The sequence below is a fragment of the Chlorocebus sabaeus genome, chromosome 9 (genome assembly GCF_047675955.1).
Source record: "Chlorocebus sabaeus isolate Y175 chromosome 9, mChlSab1.0.hap1, whole genome shotgun sequence".
Lineage (NCBI taxonomy): Eukaryota > Metazoa > Chordata > Mammalia > Primates > Cercopithecidae > Chlorocebus > Chlorocebus sabaeus.
Window position 1 is genome coordinate 17,763,076 of NC_132912.1, and position 23,345 is coordinate 17,786,420.

Here is a 23,345-nt window from a genome sequence, read left to right on the forward strand (position 1 = left end):
TCTCCTGGGTCTCCCAGTCACTCCGGGGGTTGTTAGTAGGCTTCAGCACGCCTGAAGGACCCCGTCTTCCGGAGACTACTAGCTAAGGGAAAAGCAGGAAACACAAGAACTAATTCCACTCTTCTGTGTGACTCATTAAAAGAGGAGTCAGGCAGAGGGGACTACCTGTTCAGCCTTTACTGATGGGGCAGGCTCGGGGCACCTTTGGGACAGGTAGTGCCGAGGTCGCCCAGATTCCCGACAAGCTCCGCGCTGGGGCTTTCTCGGCTCAGTGCTGTTGCCGCCGCCGCCGCCGCCGCTGCGGTGGTTGCTGGGGTTGGGTGAGAGGAGGAGCTGTCGCGGACCCTGTGGAGTCAGTCTCTGTTGCTGTTTTTGCCTGAGGAGTCTTCCTTCCTACGTCGAGCCCTGACTCCCGTGCTGTCGAGGGGGGAGTCCCCGCGGACACCTCGGCACGCAGTGGAGATGCCTCTCTTTGCCACCAATCCCTTCGATCAGGATGTTGGTAAGTGTTTTTGCTGCTCCCTGCCCATTCCTCACCGGACTGCAGGCTCACTCTGCCAGCCCCTTCCTGCATTCAGGACCCTCGGACCAGGGCCGAGGAAGAGCTCGCTCTTCCCGTTTCCTGAGGTTCCCTCCTTCAGAGCTGGGAGGAGGTTGAGGGCTTGGCGCATCCTCTTTGAAAGAAATGGGACTCATCCTGTGAAATGGGCCTTGAGCTAGGACTGTAGGTTGCCAAAGAACTGCTGAAGGGGTTGGTGTAAAGGGCCTGGGAGGAGCAGCTGGTGTAGCATCTGGTGCAGGGACTGTGCTTCTGGACGAACAGCCAAGGGTTTAAGGCGTATGTCGGCTAGATTAGGATGGTAAACCCTATACCAAAAGTGCTTGCCTAGACAAATAAATGTTGAGCGTCTGGAACTGGCAGAATGTTTTAGGTAAGGTTCCTTAGGGGATTTTAAAATCTTTTTGCAACGGTAACTGAAGGAGGGAGCTCTGGTTAAGGTTAGACTCTCAAAAATGTTGGGAGCGATGAAGGTGAAATACTTGGCAATAGGTGAAACCGAATTGAGGACCTGAGCCTTTGGGATGTCTCTCTTAGGCTAGCTAGGTCTCTGCCCTTAAAAAAGTGTAAAGAAGTGTGGAAGAAGTTGTTGAATCTGGAAAGAGTTTGAAGTGCTACATTGTTGTTGTTTTCTGAATCACTGGTTTTAGGTACTGATTATGTCAGTTCAATAGGTTTGCTTTTTGTTTATTTTTTATTTTATTTTATTTTTTCCGGCTTGAAGATAATAATTATGGGAATTTGAGTTTCCGGGGAGAGAATTTTGGTTTAATTTGAACGCACGTAGGAACTACCTTGGCACACAAGTGCGGAATGAAAGCAAGCCAAATACCATTTCCAAATCCCTTATGGCAGAATGTAATGATTACTGTGAATAAGGACAACCTTATGAAGTTAATTTATACGTCTGTGTGTATTTTAATTATGAAAGATGGATGTTGAATTTTGCTTTTTTAACTCTTCCTTAGAGCATGTCACTGAAACTTGGAGGTTTATATAAGACTAGAAAAAAGGTTCATCCTTACCTCTGCCACTTCTCAGCTCACAGTGAAATCATAGGCAAGTTACATTCTTTGAGTTCCAGTGTTCTTGTCTTTAAAGAGGGGAAAATACATCATTCCATTATGCGGTTAAATGATATGTGTAGAGGGCCTGCTACAGTACCTTTATGTGATAGGCACTTACTAGATGCTACCTTTTTTGTTCCAGCTTAAATGAGTGTCCTGAATCTTAGCAGTGGACAGAACCTTGGAGATCACCGATTATACTTAATGAATTGGAAAATTGCGTTTAATTTAATAAGCAGTTAGCACACACTACAGGACACAGTGGCTCAGGGACATAAGAGATACGGTGATGAGCAAGGCCTAGTTGCTGCTCTCAAGCAGTTTTACATCTCACTACATGAATCTCTAGGGGAAGTACTTAAAACAGCGTCTTAGTACTTGTTTCTTCTGTTTACAGTACCTTTGTCTAGTTTTCTTGGTCCTGTATAATTTAGCTAGCAACTACCCAATCACCTTTGTATTCTACTGACTTTGTGAACACGTATTTGCATTGGATTCAGGTAAATTTCTTAATGTCAAACCTGTTCCTAGTACCTGTACCACCCAGTTCAAACACAGGCACCTTCTTGCTTTTATGCTTTTGCCATGTGCTTACGCTTCTTTTCTCTTTCAACATATCCTTATGTGTTAAGGCCAATTCAGAATCCAACTTGTTATACCTGAATCATTTCCTGATTGCTGTAGCAAAGGGTTTCTCAGTAGCAACGTTATTGACAGTTTGGACCAGATAAATATCTTTGTCATAGGGGTTTGTCCTGTGCAATGTAGGGTGTTCAGCCTTATCCCTGGCCTTTATCCACTAGATGCCAGTGACACCCAGCCCCCACTCATGATTTTAGAAGTCTCAGGACATTGCTAAATGCCCCCTGGAGGGACAAAATACCTCCCAGTTGAGAACCACTGCACTAGTCTACTCTTAATTTCTACCTTCTTACAAAATCCTCTAACTTATTTTAGCATTTTTGTCTTTACCAAATTACTTAGCATTAAAGATATGTACTGTATTTTCCTACTTAATGAGTGGTTGCTACATAGAAGGTGTTTAATAAACGTTTGTTGAGTTGAGAATGTGTCAGTTGAGCCTGCCAGATAGTACACTTCTTCAATGTAGCAACATTGTTTTGCTCCAGAAAAGCTTACTTTTAAAAGTTGCTCAAGTTTTGGTATTGGACCAATTCTCTTCTCACAGTCCGTGTACTGAAATATTTCAAAAGGTTTATCTGAGAAGACCCCTCAGAGATTCCCAGTACCTAATCCTTGCGCAGATTCCAGTAGACTCCTATATTATTTTTAAGTAGTATAACATATAGAATACAGTGTATAAAATACACTTACCATTTTTTTCTTTCACTATCTCATAACCAATGAGTATGTCATAACATTAAAGTAACTCATTTGATACAATTATCACTTAACGCTTGTATACATTTGCACGTCTTCAAAATTGTCTTCAGTCTTAATCTGAAGCAGAATCAGAAGTTCACTGACTGATTTACATAATATAACATTTATTATAAAGAGAGAAAATGCTGGTGATAGCTTTTCCCTTGAAGAAACACCGAAAGATGTTATTAGGATGTGAGCTCTGTGAGGACAGGGATTTTTGTTTGATTTGTTCACTGCTGTATCCCTGACTGTAGACCAGTGTTTGGCATGCTGAAGAACTTTCAGTAAACATTTATGGAATAAATGAATCTCATTTTGGACATTATAATTCAAGAGTTGAATTTAGAAGCAATGTAAAGATAACTTATTTCATCAAGTTTTTATTTCAAAGTCTCTAGTGACTTCCGCCTTGCCAAATCCAATGGTCACTTTCTAGCCCATTTGTTTGTTGATCTCTTAAGCATTCCTCTTTGATATACAGTACTTTATTCATGGGATTTCAGGACACCAAACTTTTTCTTATTTTCTACTTAGCTTCTTTTAAGTTTTTTTGCTTCTCCTTTTTGCAACTTCTAAAAGTTGAGTGCCCTGGGGCTCAGTTCCGGAGCCTCTTCTCTCCTTCCACTTTTTTTTTCCCCTTAGAGTATTAGGAAGCAATTTAGCTTAGTGTTAATAATTCAGACTCTGGGGCCACACTGCTTGGATTCAGTCCCAGGTTTGCTGCTTACCGGCAGTGTGATTTTGGGCTAGTTGCTTAGATACTCTGTATCTCAGTTTCCTTATCTTTAATATGGAATATAAGGGTAATAATAGTTCTTACCTCAGAGAGTTGTTAAGAAGGTTGAGTTAATATTTGTAAAGCACTTAGAAAAATTTCTGTACTTTTTATTAAGATTTTAAAAAGTATCTCATCTAATTTCTTAGCTTTAAATACCTAGTGTATTCTGGTGACTCCTGGATTTATGTTCTTACTCTCAGCCTCTTGCCTGAGCTCTCGACCTAGATTTCCATCTCCTTACTGAGCATCTCCATTTGGATTCTGCTTAGAGTCTAAAAACAAACATTCAAAAACTCAATTCTTAGTTCTTTGCCCAAACCTGCTCATTCCTTCATCCTTGCCCTTCTCAGTAGAGAACATGATTAACTGTTTTCTGTCACTGAGCTCCAATGTCTAGGAGTATCCTTCTTCTTATTTCTTCACACTTCACATTCATCATATCAGCAAGATATTTTGGCTATACTTTAAAAATATATCCAGAATCTCGTTGAGAGGTGAAAGCAGCTGGACTTCCTGGGTCGAGTGGGGACTTGGAGAACTTTTCGGTCTTACAAGGGGATTGTAAAATATACCAATCAGTGCTCTGTAACAACGTACCAATCAGCGCTCTGTAGCTAAGTAGAAGTTTGTAAAATGCACCAATCAGTGCTCTGTAAAAACGCACCAAACAGCGCCCTGTAGCTAGCTAGAGGTTTGGAAAATGGGTCAATTAACACTTTGTAAAATGGACCAGTCAACAGGACAGGGCGGGGACAAATAAGGGAATAAAAGCCGGCCACCCCAGCCAGCAGCGGCAACCACCTGGGGTCCGCTTCCACGCTGTGGAAGCTTTGTTCTTTCGCTCTGCATAATAAATCTTGCTGCTGCTCACTCTTTGGGCCCGTGCCACCTTTAAGAGCTGTAACACTCGCAAAGGTCCTGGCTTCATTCTTGAAGTCAGCGAGACTACAAACCCACGGGAGGGAACAAACTCCGGACACATCACCACCTTTCTCTGTCTCACCATTCTCACCTTACTTCAGTCATTGTTATCTCTCATAGTCAGTGGCAAGAGCCTTCTGGTAGGTTTCTTTGTTACCACTCTTGCCTCTACAATCAGTTCTCATTTACAAAAGTCAGTGATCTTTTAAAAATGTTAGATAATGTCACTTACCTGCTCAGAGCTCTCTAGTAGCTTCCTATCCTACTTAAAGGGTAATGCAAGTTTTTTATTGTGGCCCACAATATGGCTCCTTCCTGTGTGTCTGATATGATTATGCTCTCCAAACTCACTCTCTTGAATTCCAGGCTTTTGAATCTGAACGCTCCAAGCTCATTCCTGACTCTGTAGCTATGTGGTACTCTTTGCCTGGGATACTCCTCACCCAGGTGTTTGAAGGTCTGGATATTCATCACACCCATTCAGGACTCTGTTCAAACGTCATTTTCTAAGAGAGGCTTTTCCTAATAATCTTCTGTAAAAAAAATCCATCTTGGACTGGATGCAGTGGCTGACACCCGTAACCCCTACACTTTGGGAGGCTGAGGCAGGAGGATTCCTTGAGGCCCGGAATTGGAGACCAGTCTGGGCAACATAATGAGACACTCTCTCTACAAACAATAAAAAAATTAGCTGGCGTGGTGGTATGCCTGTAGTCCCAGTAACTTGGGATGCTGAATTCAGAGGATTGGTTGAGCCTGGGAGGTCAAGGCTGCAGTGAGCTATGACTGCACTCTTGGCTGGGCAAGAGAGTGAGACTCTGTCTTTAAAAAAGTAAATAAATAAATGTAAAAAAATGCATCTTTACTCTCTCACTCTGTTTCTTTGTTCCATTTTTTTTCTTTATAGTACTTAGTTACCTGACATTAATTGATTGATTATCTTTTGTGTGGAATGTAAACTCCATCAAGATGAGAACTTTTCATTTTTTTTCCCCTACTGCCTTAAGGATAGTGTCTGGTACATAGAAAACACTCAATAATTATTTATCAAATAATGAATTGTCGATATTTTTCTAGAACATCAGTCTTGTATTTCTATTTTGTGTTCTTTTTCCCTCCAAAACAAATTAATCTGTCAGAAAGCTGAAGTTAACTTTCCCAGTCTGGCTCTTCATTCATTATTTGCTAGCATTTTTCTTTGTTTTTAAATCTTTTTTACATTAATATAGATGGGGTTTTGCCATATTGGCCAGGCTGGTCTCGAACTCCTAGCCTCGAGTGATCTGCCTGCCTCAGCCTCCCAAAGTGCTGGGATTACAGCTGTGAGACACCCGGGCCCAGCCAGTTTGGTAATATTTTAGTGTTGTGGTTATCTTGACTTGAAACCCAAGAGGCATCTTTGAATCATTTCCCTGCCTCTGCTAAATCATCGTATGTCTTTGTTTCTATAATAGAATATTTGTGTTCCCAGTCAGACTGCTGTGGGCCAGTCCACGTCCTACATACTTGGACATTTTTTTAGTCCGCCTTGCTGAGCCCAATCAGCCTCATAAATCATAAGCCAGATGAATCTTAAATGTTAGTGTCACATTCTCCTGAAGTGTGGTATGATAGAAAGACCTTGGACTTTGGGTTTAAATTGCACCTGCAGCATTTACTCTTAGTAAATGGACACAGTATATAGTTGGATAGGTATAGGACCCCTTTGAATTCACTTTTTACTTTGGTAAATAGGGATAGAAATATCCATTATACGTCATGCGGATGCTATGAGGATTACTTGTCAAAACACATGACATTCTAACTCTTTACCAGAGTTGAATAGGCTTCAAATATCTCAAGGTCAGCATGTTCAAAACCATTTGAAATTTTTCTTCTCAATTATGCTTTTCGTCTGTTTTGATAGTTGGTACCTTAGTTTACTTAGTCATACAAGTCGAGAACTTGGGAGTAATTCTTGACCACTGTAGTTATAATTTTGTACATCCTAAACAACAAATGTATCCTGTCTACCCTGTGCCAGATACCCTGGTACAGAATATGCCCTCAAGGATTCCAGGTTTAGATCACCACTCTCTCGGATTAGTATAGTAGCTTCCAGCTGTTCTTCCCTGCCTCCAGTTTTTTAAACTGTAAAAAACTTGATATTTTTAAAATGTAAATCTACGCGTGGCCCCTCTGTTTAAAATATTTCTAGAGAGGGCGGGGCATGGTGGCTCACACCTGTAATCCCAGCACTTTGGGAGGCCAAGACGGGTGGATTATGAGGTCAGGAGATCGAGACCATCCTGGCTAACACAGTGAAACTCCGTCTGTACTAAAAATACAAAAAAATTAGCCGAGCGTGGTGGCGGCCGCCTGTAGTCCCAGCTACTTGGGAGGCTGAGGCAGGAGAATGGCGTGAACCCGGGAGGTGGAACTTGCGGTGAGCCAAGATCACTCCACTGCATTCCAGCCTGGGTGACAGAGCAAGACTCCGTCTCAATAAAACAAAAAACCAAAAAAACAAAATTCCAGAGAATCTACAACTTTCACAGTACTTTGAACTTTTCAGCAGAGCATGTAAGGCCTCTTACGTTTGGCTTTGTAACTCTTCAGCCTTACCTTCCACTTTTTTCTTACAGTTGTATTTCACTCCTTACTGGTTTTATGCCACTGTGCTCTTCAGATGTGGATTCTCTGGCTTGACATACTTATTTGTTCATTAATCCTCAGTAAGTTTGTTTTGAGGAGATGATGCTTGTAAAGCACTTAGCGTAAGCACCTGAATATAGTAACCAATAGATACGTTTTAGCTCCTTTTATAATCAAGTTAGAAATAGATGTGGGGACTATTGGATTTTAAGGTGTGCAATCAGTTACATCAAAACATAAGAGAGAAATGTGAAAATTCAGAATATGAGTATGTTAACCGTCTAATATCCACTGGATTAAGAACTTGTATTCTTTAGTTCTGTCCCTATTTTACCTCTCCTCTAAGCTGTTGTTTCTAATGCTTTTAGGTTATCATTTCTGTTTTGCGCTCCTCCCTGAAATCCTTCCATGCTGTTCTTTTGATACCTACTTCTTTTTCTGGTTAGCAGAACTTCAGGTTGCATTTTCTTTGCAGATACAATTTCCAGGAGGATCAGGGACATTAGGTGAAAGATTTTTGAAGAATTGATTTGCAAAGAGGATAATTTCTTTCAGACTTACTTTTCCATTGGCCATTTTTAATGAACTGTTACGTATCTGGGCTGACTGAATGACAGTCCTTTCCCCACAGCCTAAATGTGACGCGAAGTCATCCTGTCAGCATTTCTCACCTCCCCAGATCTTTGACAGTCATTAACTTTGAGAAAAATCAAAAGTAGCTGTTTATCAGAAAAAAGTTCTCCAGTCTATTGAAAAGACTATTGAAATTCAAATGAGTCTCTGTGTGTGTTTTTTCTGGGTACTGCTGGGCAGATTTCTCAATCTCCTCTTTTTGAGTATTAGTGTAAGGATAATCTCAGGATAAGATGAGATCATTATGAAGCTTTGAATTCTTTAGAAGCAAGTCTGGTATTTTTGTCGCTTTTCCTTTTCCCACAAACCTTGTTTTTGTCTTAGAAAATAAATAGTTTTGGCTTCATTTGCTATTCATAGAACCATGTTGTAGGTAGTTTATATTCTTCTGATTAAAAAAAAATACTTGTTCTTTCATAATTGAGAAGAATTGTGCCACTGATTTTGATGATTTTGAGGCAGCCTGAATAACTGATGTGAACAATTTTAGATTTCTAAAGTGGGTTGTGTTTCTGATCCATCCATACAAATTTGAGTCAGATGCTGATTCTATTTATGTGTAGGAAAGTAATGAAGTAGTTCATGAGTGTTCAACATAATATCTGCTGATAACTGTATCATGTGTTCCTGGGTATATCATTAATTCAGGAACTGTAAGATAGCACTCAATTATGATAGGCAATTTATATTTGATCAGATAAACTGTTGACTTCTTAATAAGTTTTAATATGCTTAGCTATTATGTTTTTAAATAAGGTGGCAGGTTTTAGAATATAAGTGTGTTCTTTTAAAAAATGCACTTAAAAAAAAAAAAAGCTTACTTGGCTACCAGTCAGTAAGAATGATGAATTAATTATTAAAATGCACTACCAGACCAAAGTAATAACATGCTTTCCTTTTTTAAGATGAAGTAGGTGATATTGTTCAGAATGACTCACTCAATATTCTTGGGCTTTAGAGGGGTTGAGTACCTAGGAAGCAGGCTCTGAAACTCCTCAATCAGAGCACTTCCACTTGGGTTTGCTGTGTATATATTGGGTTTCTTTTAAGATAAAATTCTCTTATAGAGTGTTGAATGATAAATAATTTGAATAGTCTTTGTTTCCTAGGAGAGAGCCTCTAAATCCTTGGAATTTTCTGAGTGATAGGAGCATCTTTGTTATTTATGATGGGTCCCTGGGATAATAGCTTAGTTTATGCTAATAAGATGACTCAGTCTGGGGGCTGGCCACTCCAGAAGGACTAACCATGTGATGAAAGGATTTGGGGTTTGAGTCACAGGACCTCCTGGAAGGACAGGGACCTGGAGGTTGAGTTCCACTATGTGGTCAGTTATTTCATAAATCATACCTATATAATGAAACCCCAATTGTAGAATCCATGAAGGTACATTTCCCAGTCCGTTGAAACCTACACTGAAAAACCGAATATCCCACAATAAAAACTAGAAGCAAGCTATTTGTGAAAATGCTTTGTGATGTGTGGATTCATCTCACAGAGTTAAATGTTTGTTTTGGTAAAACAGGTTGTTTGTTTTGATAAAACAGGATAAAAACTCTGAACACTGAAGCTCAGTTTAGCATTCTGGTAGGTGATACACACTGATGTGCTCAGAAGGTGATGAAGCTTCCTAGCACAGAAGCTTTATGTTTCAGACCCTCCCAGATCTAGCTCTAAACAGGTGATTGTTTGTATCTGGGGGTCTGCATTCATGGATTCAAAGAACAGTGGATCAAAACTTGTAGAGGAAAAAATATCATGTCAGTACCAAACACATAGAGACATTTTTCTTGTCATTATGCCCTATGCAGTATATTTACATAACATTTACATTGAATTAGGTATGATAAGTAATCTAGAGAATTTAAAGTATATGGGAGGATGTGCACAGGCTTTATGCAAATACAATGCCATTTTATATTAGGAACTTGAGCATCCATGCATTTTGGTATCTGTGGAAGGTCCTGGAACCAATCCCCCATGTATACCAAGAGACAACTGCATATCTCTATTGGCTGGTCCGGATTTGTGTTTTTTATGATAAAACTCTAATTGTAAGTACAGTGCTTTCTGAGTTATGTGAGTTGCTATAGTGAATTATCAATCCTAAAGGATAGTGGGAACTCCCCGTTTGTATCCAGTTGGTCAGAAGTGCCTGGGGACCCCAGAGCTTGTGCCTGAGGTTTGAAGTGAAGGGAGTCTTACGGACTTCAACTTGTGAAGTCTTTGCTGGCTGGGTAATTAGCATCGGAAGTATGCTAGCCCTCTGAGTAGTTAGCAGTGCATTGTAGAGGGTTTCCGCATTTGAAAGTTAAGTTTGAAACCCACGAAACCAGGTATTATTTAAGGTCAGTGTGTTACGATGACTTTTTGTGGCTTCCATATTGCAGATACATGAATAGTCTTATCATTTTTTGAGCACTTAGACTGAGAGCATTGTTACTGAAATAATTCCCCAAAGTAAAACTTACTATTTTCAAGGGATTTACAATATATTACCAAAACTTGAACAGTGATAGGTAAATTTGATCTAGTTCTCTGCTTTTCCCTCTTCCAAACCACTTTCACATATTGGTGATAGATTAATGTTTTTCAAAAACATCCAGTTCTTGTTGTTTTATTTCCTTGTTTAGAACTCTTGGCATTCTGATGTTTCTTGAAGCAGTACAAATACCTGAGCTAGTATTTTAGGTCTTAATGTTGTTCTGTTATTATTCCAAACTTTCACAAAGTAGTGTGTATTTCAGCCAGCCTAGATTCTTCATTATACTTCTTTTCTGTTTTGATTTTAGTTTTTACTTTATTCACTTAATTAGAAACATGAATTCATTATTCTGTCCTCTTCTTATTTTCTAAATATATCAGGAAGCCCTTTCTGATTCTCCTCTTCTCTCTCTCCAGGCTCTTTGCCTTTCTTTCAGTTTGCTTTGGGCTTTGCGTTATTTGAAACCCTTTCAATCTTACATTTAAGTCTATCTGTTGGTTGCATTTCCTTTCTTCGATTGTAAGCTACTTCTCGTAGGGTATGGCATGGACTAGAAGGCTATTCCATTTTGCTGATTGTCATGCACGTCCGTGTGAAGAGACCATCAAACAGGCTTTGTGTGAGCAATAAAGCTTTTTAATAACCTGGGTGCAGGTGGGCTGAGTTTGAAAAGAGAGTCAGCGAAGGGAGATAAGGGTGGGACCGTTTTATAGGATTTGGGTAGGTAAAGGAAAATTACAGTCAAAGGGGGATTTTTTTCTGGTGGGCAGGAGTGGGAGTCACAAGGTGCTCAGTAGGGGAGCTTTTGGAGCCAGGATGAACCAGGAAAAAGGACTTTCACAAGGTAATGTCATCACTTAAGGCAAGGACCGGCCATTTTCACTTCTTTTGTGGTGGAATGTCATCGGTTAAGGTGGGGCAGGACATTTTCACTTCTTTTGTGATTCTTCAGTTACTTCAGGCCATCTGGGCATGTGCGTGCTAGTCACAGGGGATGCAATGGCTTGGCTTGGGCTCAGAGGCCTGACACTGAGTATGTGTTCAAATTTTATAATTGCCTGCAAGTAAATTGCTTTATTGAGATCACGAATTGTTTGGATCTGTGTATTAATTCTTATGCAAGGAATTAATTTGTGTGAATAATCTGCTTTTGCTATCTTCTATGTTAGAAGATTTTAGGGTAGCTGGGTAGGTACCCTACCTAACCAATACCCATTGGTTATTATCCACTTGGTCTTTACTAGATGCTTATTTTAGTTCTCCAGTGGTAGTAACTAACTAGCAGGTGATGCTGTGATATATAGCAGGTATTATACACCTGTAAAATATTTGGTCAGAGTTGACTGCTTTCTATTTTCTGCATTTAAACTCACATGACCTACCTTCCGCTCTCAGTAGTAGGTCAAAATGAGGAAATAAGTGTACTCTGTTATCTAGGCAGCAGGGCATAGAGGAGAGTATGGAAGCAAGAATTTCATTATCACATGGTCAAGAGCAACCATTACAGATAAAAATCTTGGTATGAGTCATTTCCACCCTCCCCCCAACCCATCTCTGTTTAAAAAATGGAGACTGCTGTTGAGGATCTTGGTGATGTTATCTTTCAGCATATCTGCTCTTTGAATTGCAGTGTTCCAGTCAAGACTGGTTACCCTCTGCTTCTGTACAGCTGTTGTTTTGGAATTTAATGACTTTTTAAAAGTATTTTTTCTTCTACTTATATTCTTTTTCTCTTAAGTTGCTTTTTTCTTTTTCTTTTTTTGGTCTTTTTCTTTATCTTCCACATTAGAAGATAGTTCCCTCACGCCTGTAATCCCAGCACTTTGGGAGGCCGAGGTGGGTGGATCACCAGGTCAGGAGATCAAGACCATCCTGGCTAGCACGGTGAAACCCCGTCTCTACCAAAAATACAAAAAAATTAGCTGGGCGTTGTGGCATGCACCTGTAGCCCCAGCTACTTGGGAGGTTGAGGCAGGAAAATCACTTGAACCCGGGAGATGGAGTTTGCAGTGAGCCAAGATCACATCACTGCACTCCAGCCTGGGTGACAGAGCGAGACTCCATCTCAAAAAAAAAAAAAAAAAAAAAAAGAGTTCCAAATAGCTTGCTTGTTTGCTCATGGCTAATACTGGAGAAATCAAAAGCACATTGGAAGTTCTCATCATGTGGTTAGGTCTCACTGACTTTTAATTTCACTGTAGGTTGGTCTGGTGGGCCGTTGACTATGGAATTCTGCGTCTCCACTCCTCCCCCTGCAATATTACTGTTTTCAGGTCTTTCGTCTTGGGCTGACATAGAGCCCCCAGAAAAGAGTCTTCTAATTTCTTGGAGGGTAACGGTTCCAAATGTTGAATCAGCCTTGCATACCTGGGATGAATCTTAACTGGTCATGGCATATATAATTCTTACGCATTGTTGGATTCAGTTTGCTGATATTTTTGTTACCGGTGGAAGGTGTCCGAGTTATTGGCAGTGCGTCTGTACGGGTCTGCAGCAATCTCAATTCTTGCCTCCTTAGAAGGAATAATTCAACTGAGGGGCATAAGGCAGAAAAAGAGATTGAGGCAAGTTTCAGAGCAGGCATGGAAGTTTGTTACGAAGCTTTACAGCAGGAAAGAAAGGAAAGTGCACTTGGAAGAGATCCGAGTGGGCGATTTGAAGAATGAGTGTGGTGTTGAACCTTGATCCCAGGACTCCATAGGTGGCCCCTTTCCTATGAGTCTTCCCTTAAGGTGGGTGGCCCGCATGCGCAGTGCCCTCCTTATACCTGGGAGGTGAGCATGCACAGTGTGTTTAGGAAGTTGGATGCATGCCCATCGGAGGCTTTCTTCCCTTTTCCTGTGGCGTGTCCTGGGAAGGTCATATACTACCATTTTGTCTCTTAATGCACATGCCTGGGCTCACTCACCCAATACCTGAGATTTTATTGGAGCCCCTTTTTTTGCTTCTCCCTGGTGCCTGTGTTCAATTAACACTTTAATGTTAACACTTGTGGACTGTTAGGAGCTTGTTTCTCCCTGGTGCAGGCTGCCAATTTATCACTTTTAGAGAGGCAGTGTGATAAATTGCTGAATCACCCAACATTCCTAGTGGGTGAGAACCTTCTCCTGCCCTGCTGATACCTGTCTTACTACCTGTAACATTTTGTTGGGGATTTTTGTATTTATGTTCATGAGAGATATTGACCTATAGTTTTCTTGTAATATTTTTGTCTAGTTTTGGTATTAGAGTAATGCTGGCCTCATAGAATGAGTTAGGAAGTGTATCCCCTCTGCTTCTATATACTGCAAGAGATTACACAGAATTTTTTCCTTAAATGTTTGGTAAAATTCACCAGTGAACCCATCTGGGCCTGTGCTTTCTGTTTTAGAAGATTATTAATTATTGATTCAATTTTTTAAATAGACGTGGGCCATTTAGATTGTATATTTCTTGTATGTATTTCAGCAGATTTTGTCTTTCAAGGAATTGGTCCATTTCATCTAGGTTATCAATTTTGTGGGCATAGAGTTGTTCATAATGTTCCTTCATTTTCTTTTCAATGTCCATGGGATCTGTAGTGATGTTCCTTCTTTAATTTCTGATATTAGTAATTGGTGTTTTCTCTCCCCCCCCCCCCCCCCCCCTTAGTTTAGCTTGGCTAGCAGCATACCGGTTTTACTGATCTTTTAAAATAAGTAGCTTTTGGTTGTGCTGATTTTCTGTATTGGTCTTATGTTCAGTTTCATTGGTTTCTGCTCTAATTTTTGTTGTTTGTTTTCTTCTGCTTTCTTAGTTTGGATTTAATTTGCTCTTCTAGTTTCCTAAGGTAGAAGCTTAGATTATTTATTTTAGATCTTGATTCTTTTTAAAAATATGTATTCCATGCTATAAATTTCCCTCTAACCACTGCTTTTGTTGCATCCCACAAATTTTGAGAAGTTCTATTTTCATTTAGTTCAAAATATTTTAAAATTTCTTTTAAGTTTTTTTTTGACTCTCGTTTAGAAGTGTGTCAATCTCCATATACTTTGGTGTTTTCCAGCTATCTTTCTGTTATTGATTTCTAGTTTATTCCATTGTAATCACTATGTGATTTCTATTTTTTTTAGATTTTTGTCTTGGTTTGTTTTATGGCCCAGAAGGTGGTCTGTCTTGGTGAATGCTGCATGTGAGCTTGAGAATAATGTGTATTCTGTTGTTTTTGGATGAAGTAGTCCATAGATGTCAATTGTCAATGATATACAGTTGGTTAATGGTGTTGAGTTCAACTGTGTCCTTTCTGATTTTCTGCCTACCTGACCTGTCCATTTCTTTTTTTTTTTTGAGACTGAGTCTCACTCTGACGCCTAGGCTGGAGTGCAGTGGCACGATCTCGGCTCGCTGCAACCTCCTCCTCCCAGGTTCAAGCAATTCTTCTGCCTCAGCCTTGCCACCACACCTGGCTAATTTTTGTATTTTTAGTAGAGACGAGGTTTCACCATATTGGCCAGGCTGGTCTTGAATTCCTGACCTCATGATCCGCCCGCCTTGGCTTCCGAAAGTGCTGGGATTACAAGCATGAGCCACCGTGCCCAGCCTGACCTGTTCTTTTCTAATGGAGGGACGTTGAAGTGTCCATGTGGAATAATGGCTTCTCTGTTTCTCATTGCAGTTCTATCAATTTTTGCTGCATGTATTTTGGCATTCTTTTGATAGGCACATACTCGTTAAAGACTGTTTTGTTTTTCTGGAGAACTGAACCCTATGTAGTGTTCCTCTTTATCTCTGATAACTTTAATTGCTCTGAAGTCTAATTTATCTGAAAATAATATAGCTTTTTCTTTTTACTAGTTTTAGCGTAATGTATCTTTCTCCATCTTTTTACGTTTTCTTTTTTTTTTCCCAGACAGGGTCTCACTCTGTCACCCAGACTGGAGTGCAGTGGTGCAATCTTGGTTCACTGCAACCTCCACCTCCCGGGTTTGAGTGATCCTCCCATCTCAGCCTCCTGAGTATGCTCAGCTAATTTTTGTATTTTTTTGTAGAGAAGAGGTTTTGTCATGTTGCCTAGACTGGTCTTGGACCCCGGGCTCAAGTGATCTGTCCACGTCGGCCTCCCAAAGTGTTGGGATTACAGGCGAAAGCCACTGTGCCTGTCCTCATCCTTTTACTTTTAATCTCTGTGTGTTTTTATGTCTAAAGTCAGTTTCTAATACACAACATATAGTTGTGTGTTGTTTTTTGATTCACTCTGACAATTTCTGTCTTTTGATTGGTATAGTATGTAGACCATTGACATGTAAAGTGACTGTTAATATACTTGTGTTAATATCTACCATATTTGTTACTGTTTTCTATTCATAGCCCATGTTCTTTGTTCCCATTTTCTATTTCACTCTTTTTTTGACTTTTGGCTTTTGTGATTTTAATTAAGCAGTTTACATGATTCCATTTTATCTCCTTAGCATATCGGTTATACTTTTTTTTTTTTTCTGAGACGGAGTCTCGCTCTGGTGCCCAGGCTGGAGTGCAGTGGCGTGATCTTGGCTCACTGCAAGCTCCGCCTCCCGGTTTCACGCCATTCTCCTGCCTCAGCCTCCTGAGTAGCTGGGACTTTTTTTAAAAACTTTTTTTTTTTAGTAATTGCCCAGGAGTTTTCAATATACATTCACAACTAATCTAAGTCTGCTTTCAGATAACACTGTACTACTTCATGCGTAATACAAGTACCTTATAATAAATAAAAGTATTATGAATTCCTCCCATTCTACTTCCTTCCATGTAAGCAGAATGAATGAAGTAAGCATTCATTCATTCTGCTTACATGGAAGCATACATAAGAATATCAGAATATATATAAAATCATAGGTAATTAATACATTGTTGCTGTTATTTTGAATAAACTATTTTCTGTTAGATTAAGAAGAAAAATAAAAATAAAAGTTATTATTTTTACCTTCAGGTATTCTATCTCTATTCTCTTCCTCTTTTTTTTTTTTTTTTTTTTTTTGAGACGGAGTCTTGCTCTGTCACCCAGGCTGGAGTGCAGTGACCGGATCTCAGCTCACTGCAAGCCCCGCCTCCCGGGTTCACACCATTCTCCTGCCTCAGCCTCCCGAGGAGCTGGGACTACAGGCGCCCGCCACCTCGCCCGGCTAGTTTTTTTGTACTTTTTAGTAGAGACGGGGTTTCACCGTGTTCGCCAGGATGGTCTCGATCTCCTGATCTCGTGATCCGCCCGTTTCAGCCTCCCAAAGTGCTGGGATTAGAGGCTTGAGCCACCGTGCCTGGCCTTTTTTTTTTTTTTTTAAAGAGATAGGATCTTGCTCTGTCGCCTAGCTGGAGTGCAGTGGTACGATCATAGCTAACTTCAGGCTCAACCTCCTGGGTGCAAGTAATCTCCCACTTCAGCCTCCTCAGTAGCTGGGAATACAGGTGCATGCCACCAGGCCCAACTAATTATTTTTTTAAAGATGAGGCCCTGCTCTGCTGCCCAGACTGGTCTCCAATTCCCATCCTCAAGTGATCCTCCCACCTTGGCCTCCCAAAATGCTGGGATTACAAGCATGAGCCACCCTGTCCTGCCTCTAATGCTGTTTTTTTCTTTATGTAGATCCAAGTTTCTGACTTAAATCATTTTTCTTCTTTGTGAAGAAGTTCTTCTAATATTGCTTGCAAGGCAGGTGTACTTGCAGTAGATTCCCTCAATTTTTGTTTGAGAAAGTGTTTATTTCCTCTTCACTTTTGAAGAATAATTTCTTTTTTTTTTTTTTTTTTTTTTTTTTGAGACAGAGTCTCGCTCTGTCGCCCAGGCTGGAGTGCAGTGGTGCGATCTCGGCTCACTGCAAGCTCTGCCTCCCAGGTTCACGCCATTCTCCTGCCTCAGCCTCCCCAGCAGTTGGGACTACAAGCTCCCGCCACCACGCCCGGCTAATTTTTTTGTATTTTTAGTAGAGACGGGGTTTCACCGTGTTAGCTAGGATGCTCGATCTCCTAACCTAGTGATCCACCCGCCTCAGCCTCCCAAAGTGCTGGGATTACAGACGTGAGCCACCGCGCCCGGCTGGCAAAGAATAATTTCTTAGGATAAATAACAAGCAATTATTTTCTCTGAACACTTAAATAAATTTTTATTTAAGGAAATACATTCAGTCAAAACTTGGTTTTCTTTCCTTCAGTCCCCTCTCCATATTATCAAAGAAATACATCAACAAAACTAGCTAAATAATTAATTACCTGAAACTTTTTTTTTTTGAGACGAAGTCTTGCCCTGTTGCCCAGGCTGGAGTGTAATGGCACGATCTCGGCTCACTACAACCTCTGCCTCCCGGGTTCAGGCGATTCTCCTATCTCAGCCTCCTGAGTAGCTGGGATTACAGGCATGCGCCACCATAGCCGGCTAATTTAGTATTTTTAGTAGAGACGAGGTTTCTCCATGTTGATTAGGCTGGTCTCGAACTCCTGATCTCAGGTGATCCACCCACCGTGGCCTCCCAAAGGTGCTGGGATTACAGGCGTGAGCCACCACGCCCGGCTACCTGAAACATTTTTATAAAGGTTTACTAGCAAGAATAAGCTTTTGTTAATGAAATAATATTTCTTATTTTAGTCTTTCGATTTGCAGATGGTGGTAGACCTATATATAATTTTTTTATAAAGAAAAATCAATACCTTATATTTTATACTAAGTAAAGAAGCAAGTGCATTGTGAATAGGGAAAATAATTGCAAGAGATAATAAGGGTACATCTTTTCAAGATGGCCATGAAAATAACTAGAATGCTGGCAACTATTCTGATTTGTTGTTAAGACTTGATTATACTATAGTTTTGTGATTTAAATGTGATTATATATATTTTAAAGATTTTAAAAATAATGTTTCTGAAATCCCCTTTACAATCTACAGAGAAAGCAACCAGCGAGATGAATACTGCTGAGGACTGGGGCCTCATTTTGGATATCTGTGATAAAGTTGGTCAGTCTCGCACTGGGTGAGTATTTAGCGTTTCAAAGGATTTTTATTCTTACTTTTTAAAAAAACACGAAGGGCCAGGTGCAGTGGCTTGCACCTGTAGGCCCAGCGCCTTGGTAGGATGAGGTGGGAGGATCGCTTGAGCCCAGCAGTTGGAGGCTGCCGTGTGTGATGATTACATGCATGAACAGCCAGTGTACTCCAGTCTGGGCAACATAGTGAGACCCCCGTCTCTTAAAAAAGAAGGATCAGGAGGTAAAGTATATTACCATTAAATTTCGTTTAAAAAGAGAGTATTTTTATTACAAAGATTTGAAGAATCATCCCATTTAGGTTATATACCTTTTAACCAGTTAGGGTAACATGACTGGTAAAAAGTTGATACTTTAATCACCCTCCTTCATATTTCCTTTTGCAGTCTCATTTTTTCCACTGATTTTAGAGTTATTAGTGATTTCTCAGTTACAAAGTTTCATGGTTATTTCTGAGTTCTTTTCTCCTTTGTCAGATTTGCAACATTCCAACTAATGAATCAGTTAGGTGGAATTGAAAAGAAATTTTTTCTTTCTGTTGAAAGATTAGGGGAATAGAATCTTAAACTTTTTGGCATATATTACAGAGTTTTCCAAACAGTACAATAATTGGATTACTTGGTGTGGATATGGGTGATTTCTTCAGCTCCTGGGCTAACTGCATTTAGCCTTTAGCAGTTTCATTTACTGCTTTGTGCCACACAAATTATGTTGTCTTATTTGTGCGCTTTCATGTGAAAAAGATTAGGAAGCACTCACTGCTGCATTATATACCTGATATCTGCAGTGGTAATATTAAGCCTTTGCTAGTGTCTTCTTTGCCTCTTCCTCCTTCACCCCTAAATACAGATGTTCCTAAAACTTTACCTGATTCATTTTTTATTTCTAAAATTTTTTTCTTTTGGTCTCACAACTTCCAGCTGTCTTTATGTAGATGGCATCTGTATTTTCAGCTCTTCTTACTCAAGCACTTGCCTTGTGGACACTGCATTATTTCTGGATATCGTTCTATATAAGCCATCATCTCACCATCTAAAAACCAGAACTCCTCTCTCTTTTTGCTTTAAACCTACTTTCCTTCAGTTTTTCCGTTTCTATTAATGACAAGATGATTCTTTCATTGCACTGAAAACTTGAGTCACGTCCACATTTATTACTTAATTCTATCCATCTACCTTCATAATCTCTCTCAAAATGTTGACATTTTAAAGTCTCCTTAATCAAGTTTTTGAGCATGGCCAAATGGTACGGAGGCAGTTTTCTTCAGGGGCTGTCTACTGTCCACTCTAGCTTTTTTTGGCCCCTAATGTCCTCCTACTCTGAGTTCCCAAAGAATCTCCCAGATGTGGCCCCATTCATCCGCTTTGTTGTATTTACATTGTAGTATATTCTGGTCTGGTCATTAACTGAAATTTTTTAACTACTGTGTGTTACATGTCGTGTTCCCTTTTCTCCATTTTTATTTGCCCTACATTACTTTGGATATTCCTTACCTTGCCTAGGCTAGCAAATTAACCCACTGACATTTCTTTCCGTTTCCATCTCTTTTCTAATTCTTATATCCAGTTGCCATATAACAACTGTGTTCATGTTACTCCCCTACCTTCCATACTGAGTTCAGTTTAAACTCCTTAGTCTTCTGAATCATTCATTTTCATTTTTTTTTCCCTCCTGTATAACATTCATTTCAGCTCAACTATTTGAGTTCCAGTGCTTTTTTTCTACCTTAGTTTGATGCTTTTGGTCCTTTTGTTTCTTGAGGATGGAATGTTTTCCTCTTTAATTTCCCGTCTCTGTGTCTCATATCCTTTCAGACCCAATGTAGATATCACTTCTTCCACAAAGCCTTTCCTTATCCCCTTTACTGACAATGATGTGATCCTCTGAATCCTGAAAGCACTCTATCAAAACTATTCTTATTTGTGTTTTTTCCTGCATTTTAGTAACTTATATCTAATGAACTTAAGTTGCTTAGATATACACCTAGTAGATTTGTAGAGTGCATGGTCCATGAACTTTTGTTGCACATGGGAAAGAAGCCAGTAGCCTAGTGGTGGAGATCATGTACTCTGGAGGGAGATTGCCTGGGTTCAAATCCGGGCTCTAGCCATTTAGCTGTGTCATGCTGGGTAAGTAACTTACCTTTCCCGGCCTTTCTTTTCCAGTTTGCCACCCGATAATAATAATAGTATCATCTTCATAGGGGAGTTGTTGTGGCTGTGAGATTAGTTTTATCAAGTGTTTATAACAGTATCTGGCACATGGCTGAATGAGTGCAACTCTGCCCGCTTTTGATTGAAGTCATATTTTGTGACAGTTTCTGTCGAAGACTGGATACCAAGCTAGAGCACTTCGTGTGTATTTTGGAGATAAAAATGTTGTCTATCTTTATAACTGCAAAGTCCCTCCTCTCGCTCTTCACTCTGTTGGTTTCCTTTTTATCTTTACTTTGGTGTTTTTCATTTTGTAGACGCTTTCTGTAATAATTGGGTCAATTGCTTGAAGTTGTTTGTCAAAAGGCAAACCCCCTTTTACAACTCTAAAGATTCCATGTTTTTCCAGTTAAAAAATCAATTTGTAATGCATCTGAAATTCTGTATGGTGTAGCACAAAGCTGTAGAGATCAATTTGTTTTTCTTCATGTTTACATTATTATGCCAGAAATGTTTATTAGTTATTCTTTTCCCTATCTTATTTCCTTTCATATTTGAAATTTGCTAATTTATAGCTTTTAAAATATTTTTTGCCTTTTTGTTTTTACCCAGTATCAATAAGTTTAGATACATGCTCTTTTTTTTTTTTTTAGTTTTTCAAATTTATTTTTAAACTGCATACTTTCAGTATATTCCTTAATATTTGAATTGTCAGTTGGGGATTTTAATTGATGTTATACTAAGTCTATTAATTTACTTCAGAAATATTTTCAACTTCAGTGAATTCGGTAATGAAGGTGGCTCTGTTTGTTCTTTTAGTCAGTGTTTTTTCCTTTTCTTCTTCCTTTCCTTCCTTCTTCCTTCCCTCATTTTTTCTTCCCACTTACTCACTTAGTTTTGACTCCTTTAATAGTTATTGCTCTCTGGTTCTTTTAAATCCCCATTAAGTTAATCTTCAAGCATTTATTGTGTGCATAAATGGGATATCTTGTTATATAGCTCTTATTAATAAAGAGTTGTTTGAAAAGGATTAAGCAATAATTGAGATACTATTCTAGCATTACTGAGGTTTTAAAAAGTGCCAGGCCTTCAGTAATTGCTCCTGTATGTAGTTTCTTTCAATAATACTGTTTAACATACATCTCCAGTTGTGTTTTCTGTTTCTTGTTCTCCCTTGATAATCTTGTATTAGGAAATGGTAAACATAAGGGTCATATTAGGACATTCATGGGCCATAGGCACTTTTGACTTCTTGGGCCCCTCTTTCTATTAAAAAAATTGAAACTGTTTTACATTGTTTTAAGGAAAAATTTGTTAGTATTATATATTAAAACATTTTCTTTGAAGCAAAAGTTCACTTTTTTCTTCTTAATTTAAAAGAAATTAAAACATTTTCATGTACTTCTAAAATTACTGTGAGTCGTAGGCACTGTGTCTGCATGCCTAATGCATAAACATTTGCAGAATTGGGTTATATATTCACAAGTCAACTTAGTGATAGCAAATTGTTAGGTTTCTTTCAGGTGAGCACTAAACTGTGGGATACTCATTGTGTCCTTCCTAATATGTCATTTGTTTTTGTTTTTGTGGTAAAAAATACATATAAAATAAAATTAACTATTTTAAAGTGTTCACTTTAGTAGCATTAAGTACACTCACATGTCCACTGTCTGTCTCCAGAACTTATCCATCATCCCAAACTGAAACCCTGTGCCCATTAAACACTAACTCATTCCCCTTTCCTCCGGCTCCTCTGAAACATTTGTAATTTGTCCTTAATATTTTAAATCATTTTATAATGAGTATATATGGACAACTTATAGAAATCTGGTTTATGTTTTGTAGGAACCTGTGATTGGATATGGTAGCATAAGAATGTTGAACAGTATTGTAGGCTGCCATTGAGATATTCTAAATACCTGATGTGCTTTAGAGAAGACTAAGACGTGTAAGTGGGATGAGAGGGGAAAGGGGACATGAGTTTTCCAGAGACAAATTCATATAGAGTCTTTTGAAGTAGAGGGATGTTGTAGATTGGAATGCAGTTCGGAAGTGATTTGTGTATCAGGCAACAATCTAGGTTTAGAAAAATAATTATTATTTCCATTTGGTGCTAGCCTGAAACTTTATAAAGTGCAGCGATCTTTTTAAGAGGACAGATTCAGAGATGGTAGAAGGACTTTAGGAGGAGGATTTCACTTTCAGTAATATTGTATTTTTTACATCAAAATGATTTGTAGCTAGTAATATATGTAGAATTATTTAGAGGATAAATAAAATGAAATAGTTCTTATTTAACCTTTTTTTTTCTCTTTTGGCTTCTTTTTAAAAAGTCATCTGTCTTAGAATTATGGTAGTTTGAAAAATATTCTTAGGTTTTAAAGGGGGAGAAAAGAGCTATTATTGTGAAGTTTCATTTAGTCACAACTGTGACCTGGAAACGTGGCTCTCAGTGGCGTTGTGAAAATTTTTTCTTAATTCCTTCTCTTAAAAAGAAAGCCAGATAAACCCATTTTCTGTTCTTTAAACTACACATACACATATGTGTATGTATTTATGTTTGTTGATTTAAAGAGATACACATGCTTATATAAAGTATTTACTTCTTTTAAAAATAGGTATATATTCACATGGCTCAAATATTAAAACAGTTTAAAAAGGTGGACATTGTGACAGGTCTAATTCCTCTCCCTGTTTTGCTGCTCTTATCTTCTATAGGCTACCACTTCTGTATATTTTGTATCTTTCCATTATTTTACACAAAT

General features: G+C 39.1%; 1 protein-coding gene across 3 annotated transcripts in view; it reads left to right on the forward strand.

Annotated features, from left to right (window-relative positions):
• Positions 1-272: 272 nt before the first annotated feature.
• Positions 273-23,345, forward strand: part of STAM (signal transducing adaptor molecule) — a 72,219-nt gene continuing 49,146 nt past the window's right edge. For 2 of the 3 annotated variants that reach the window (XM_037983379.2, XM_008002405.3), the window contains exons 1-2: positions 273-502; positions 18,330-18,414. Coding sequence is in view for 1 of the 3 variants with exons in the window: in XM_008002405.3 (XP_008000596.3) it covers positions 463-502; positions 18,330-18,414 (125 nt within the window). In the remaining 2 variants the exon portion in view is untranslated. The remainder of the gene's footprint in view (positions 503-18,329; positions 18,415-23,345) is intronic. The other variant, XM_008002407.3, reaches the window with a different exon arrangement.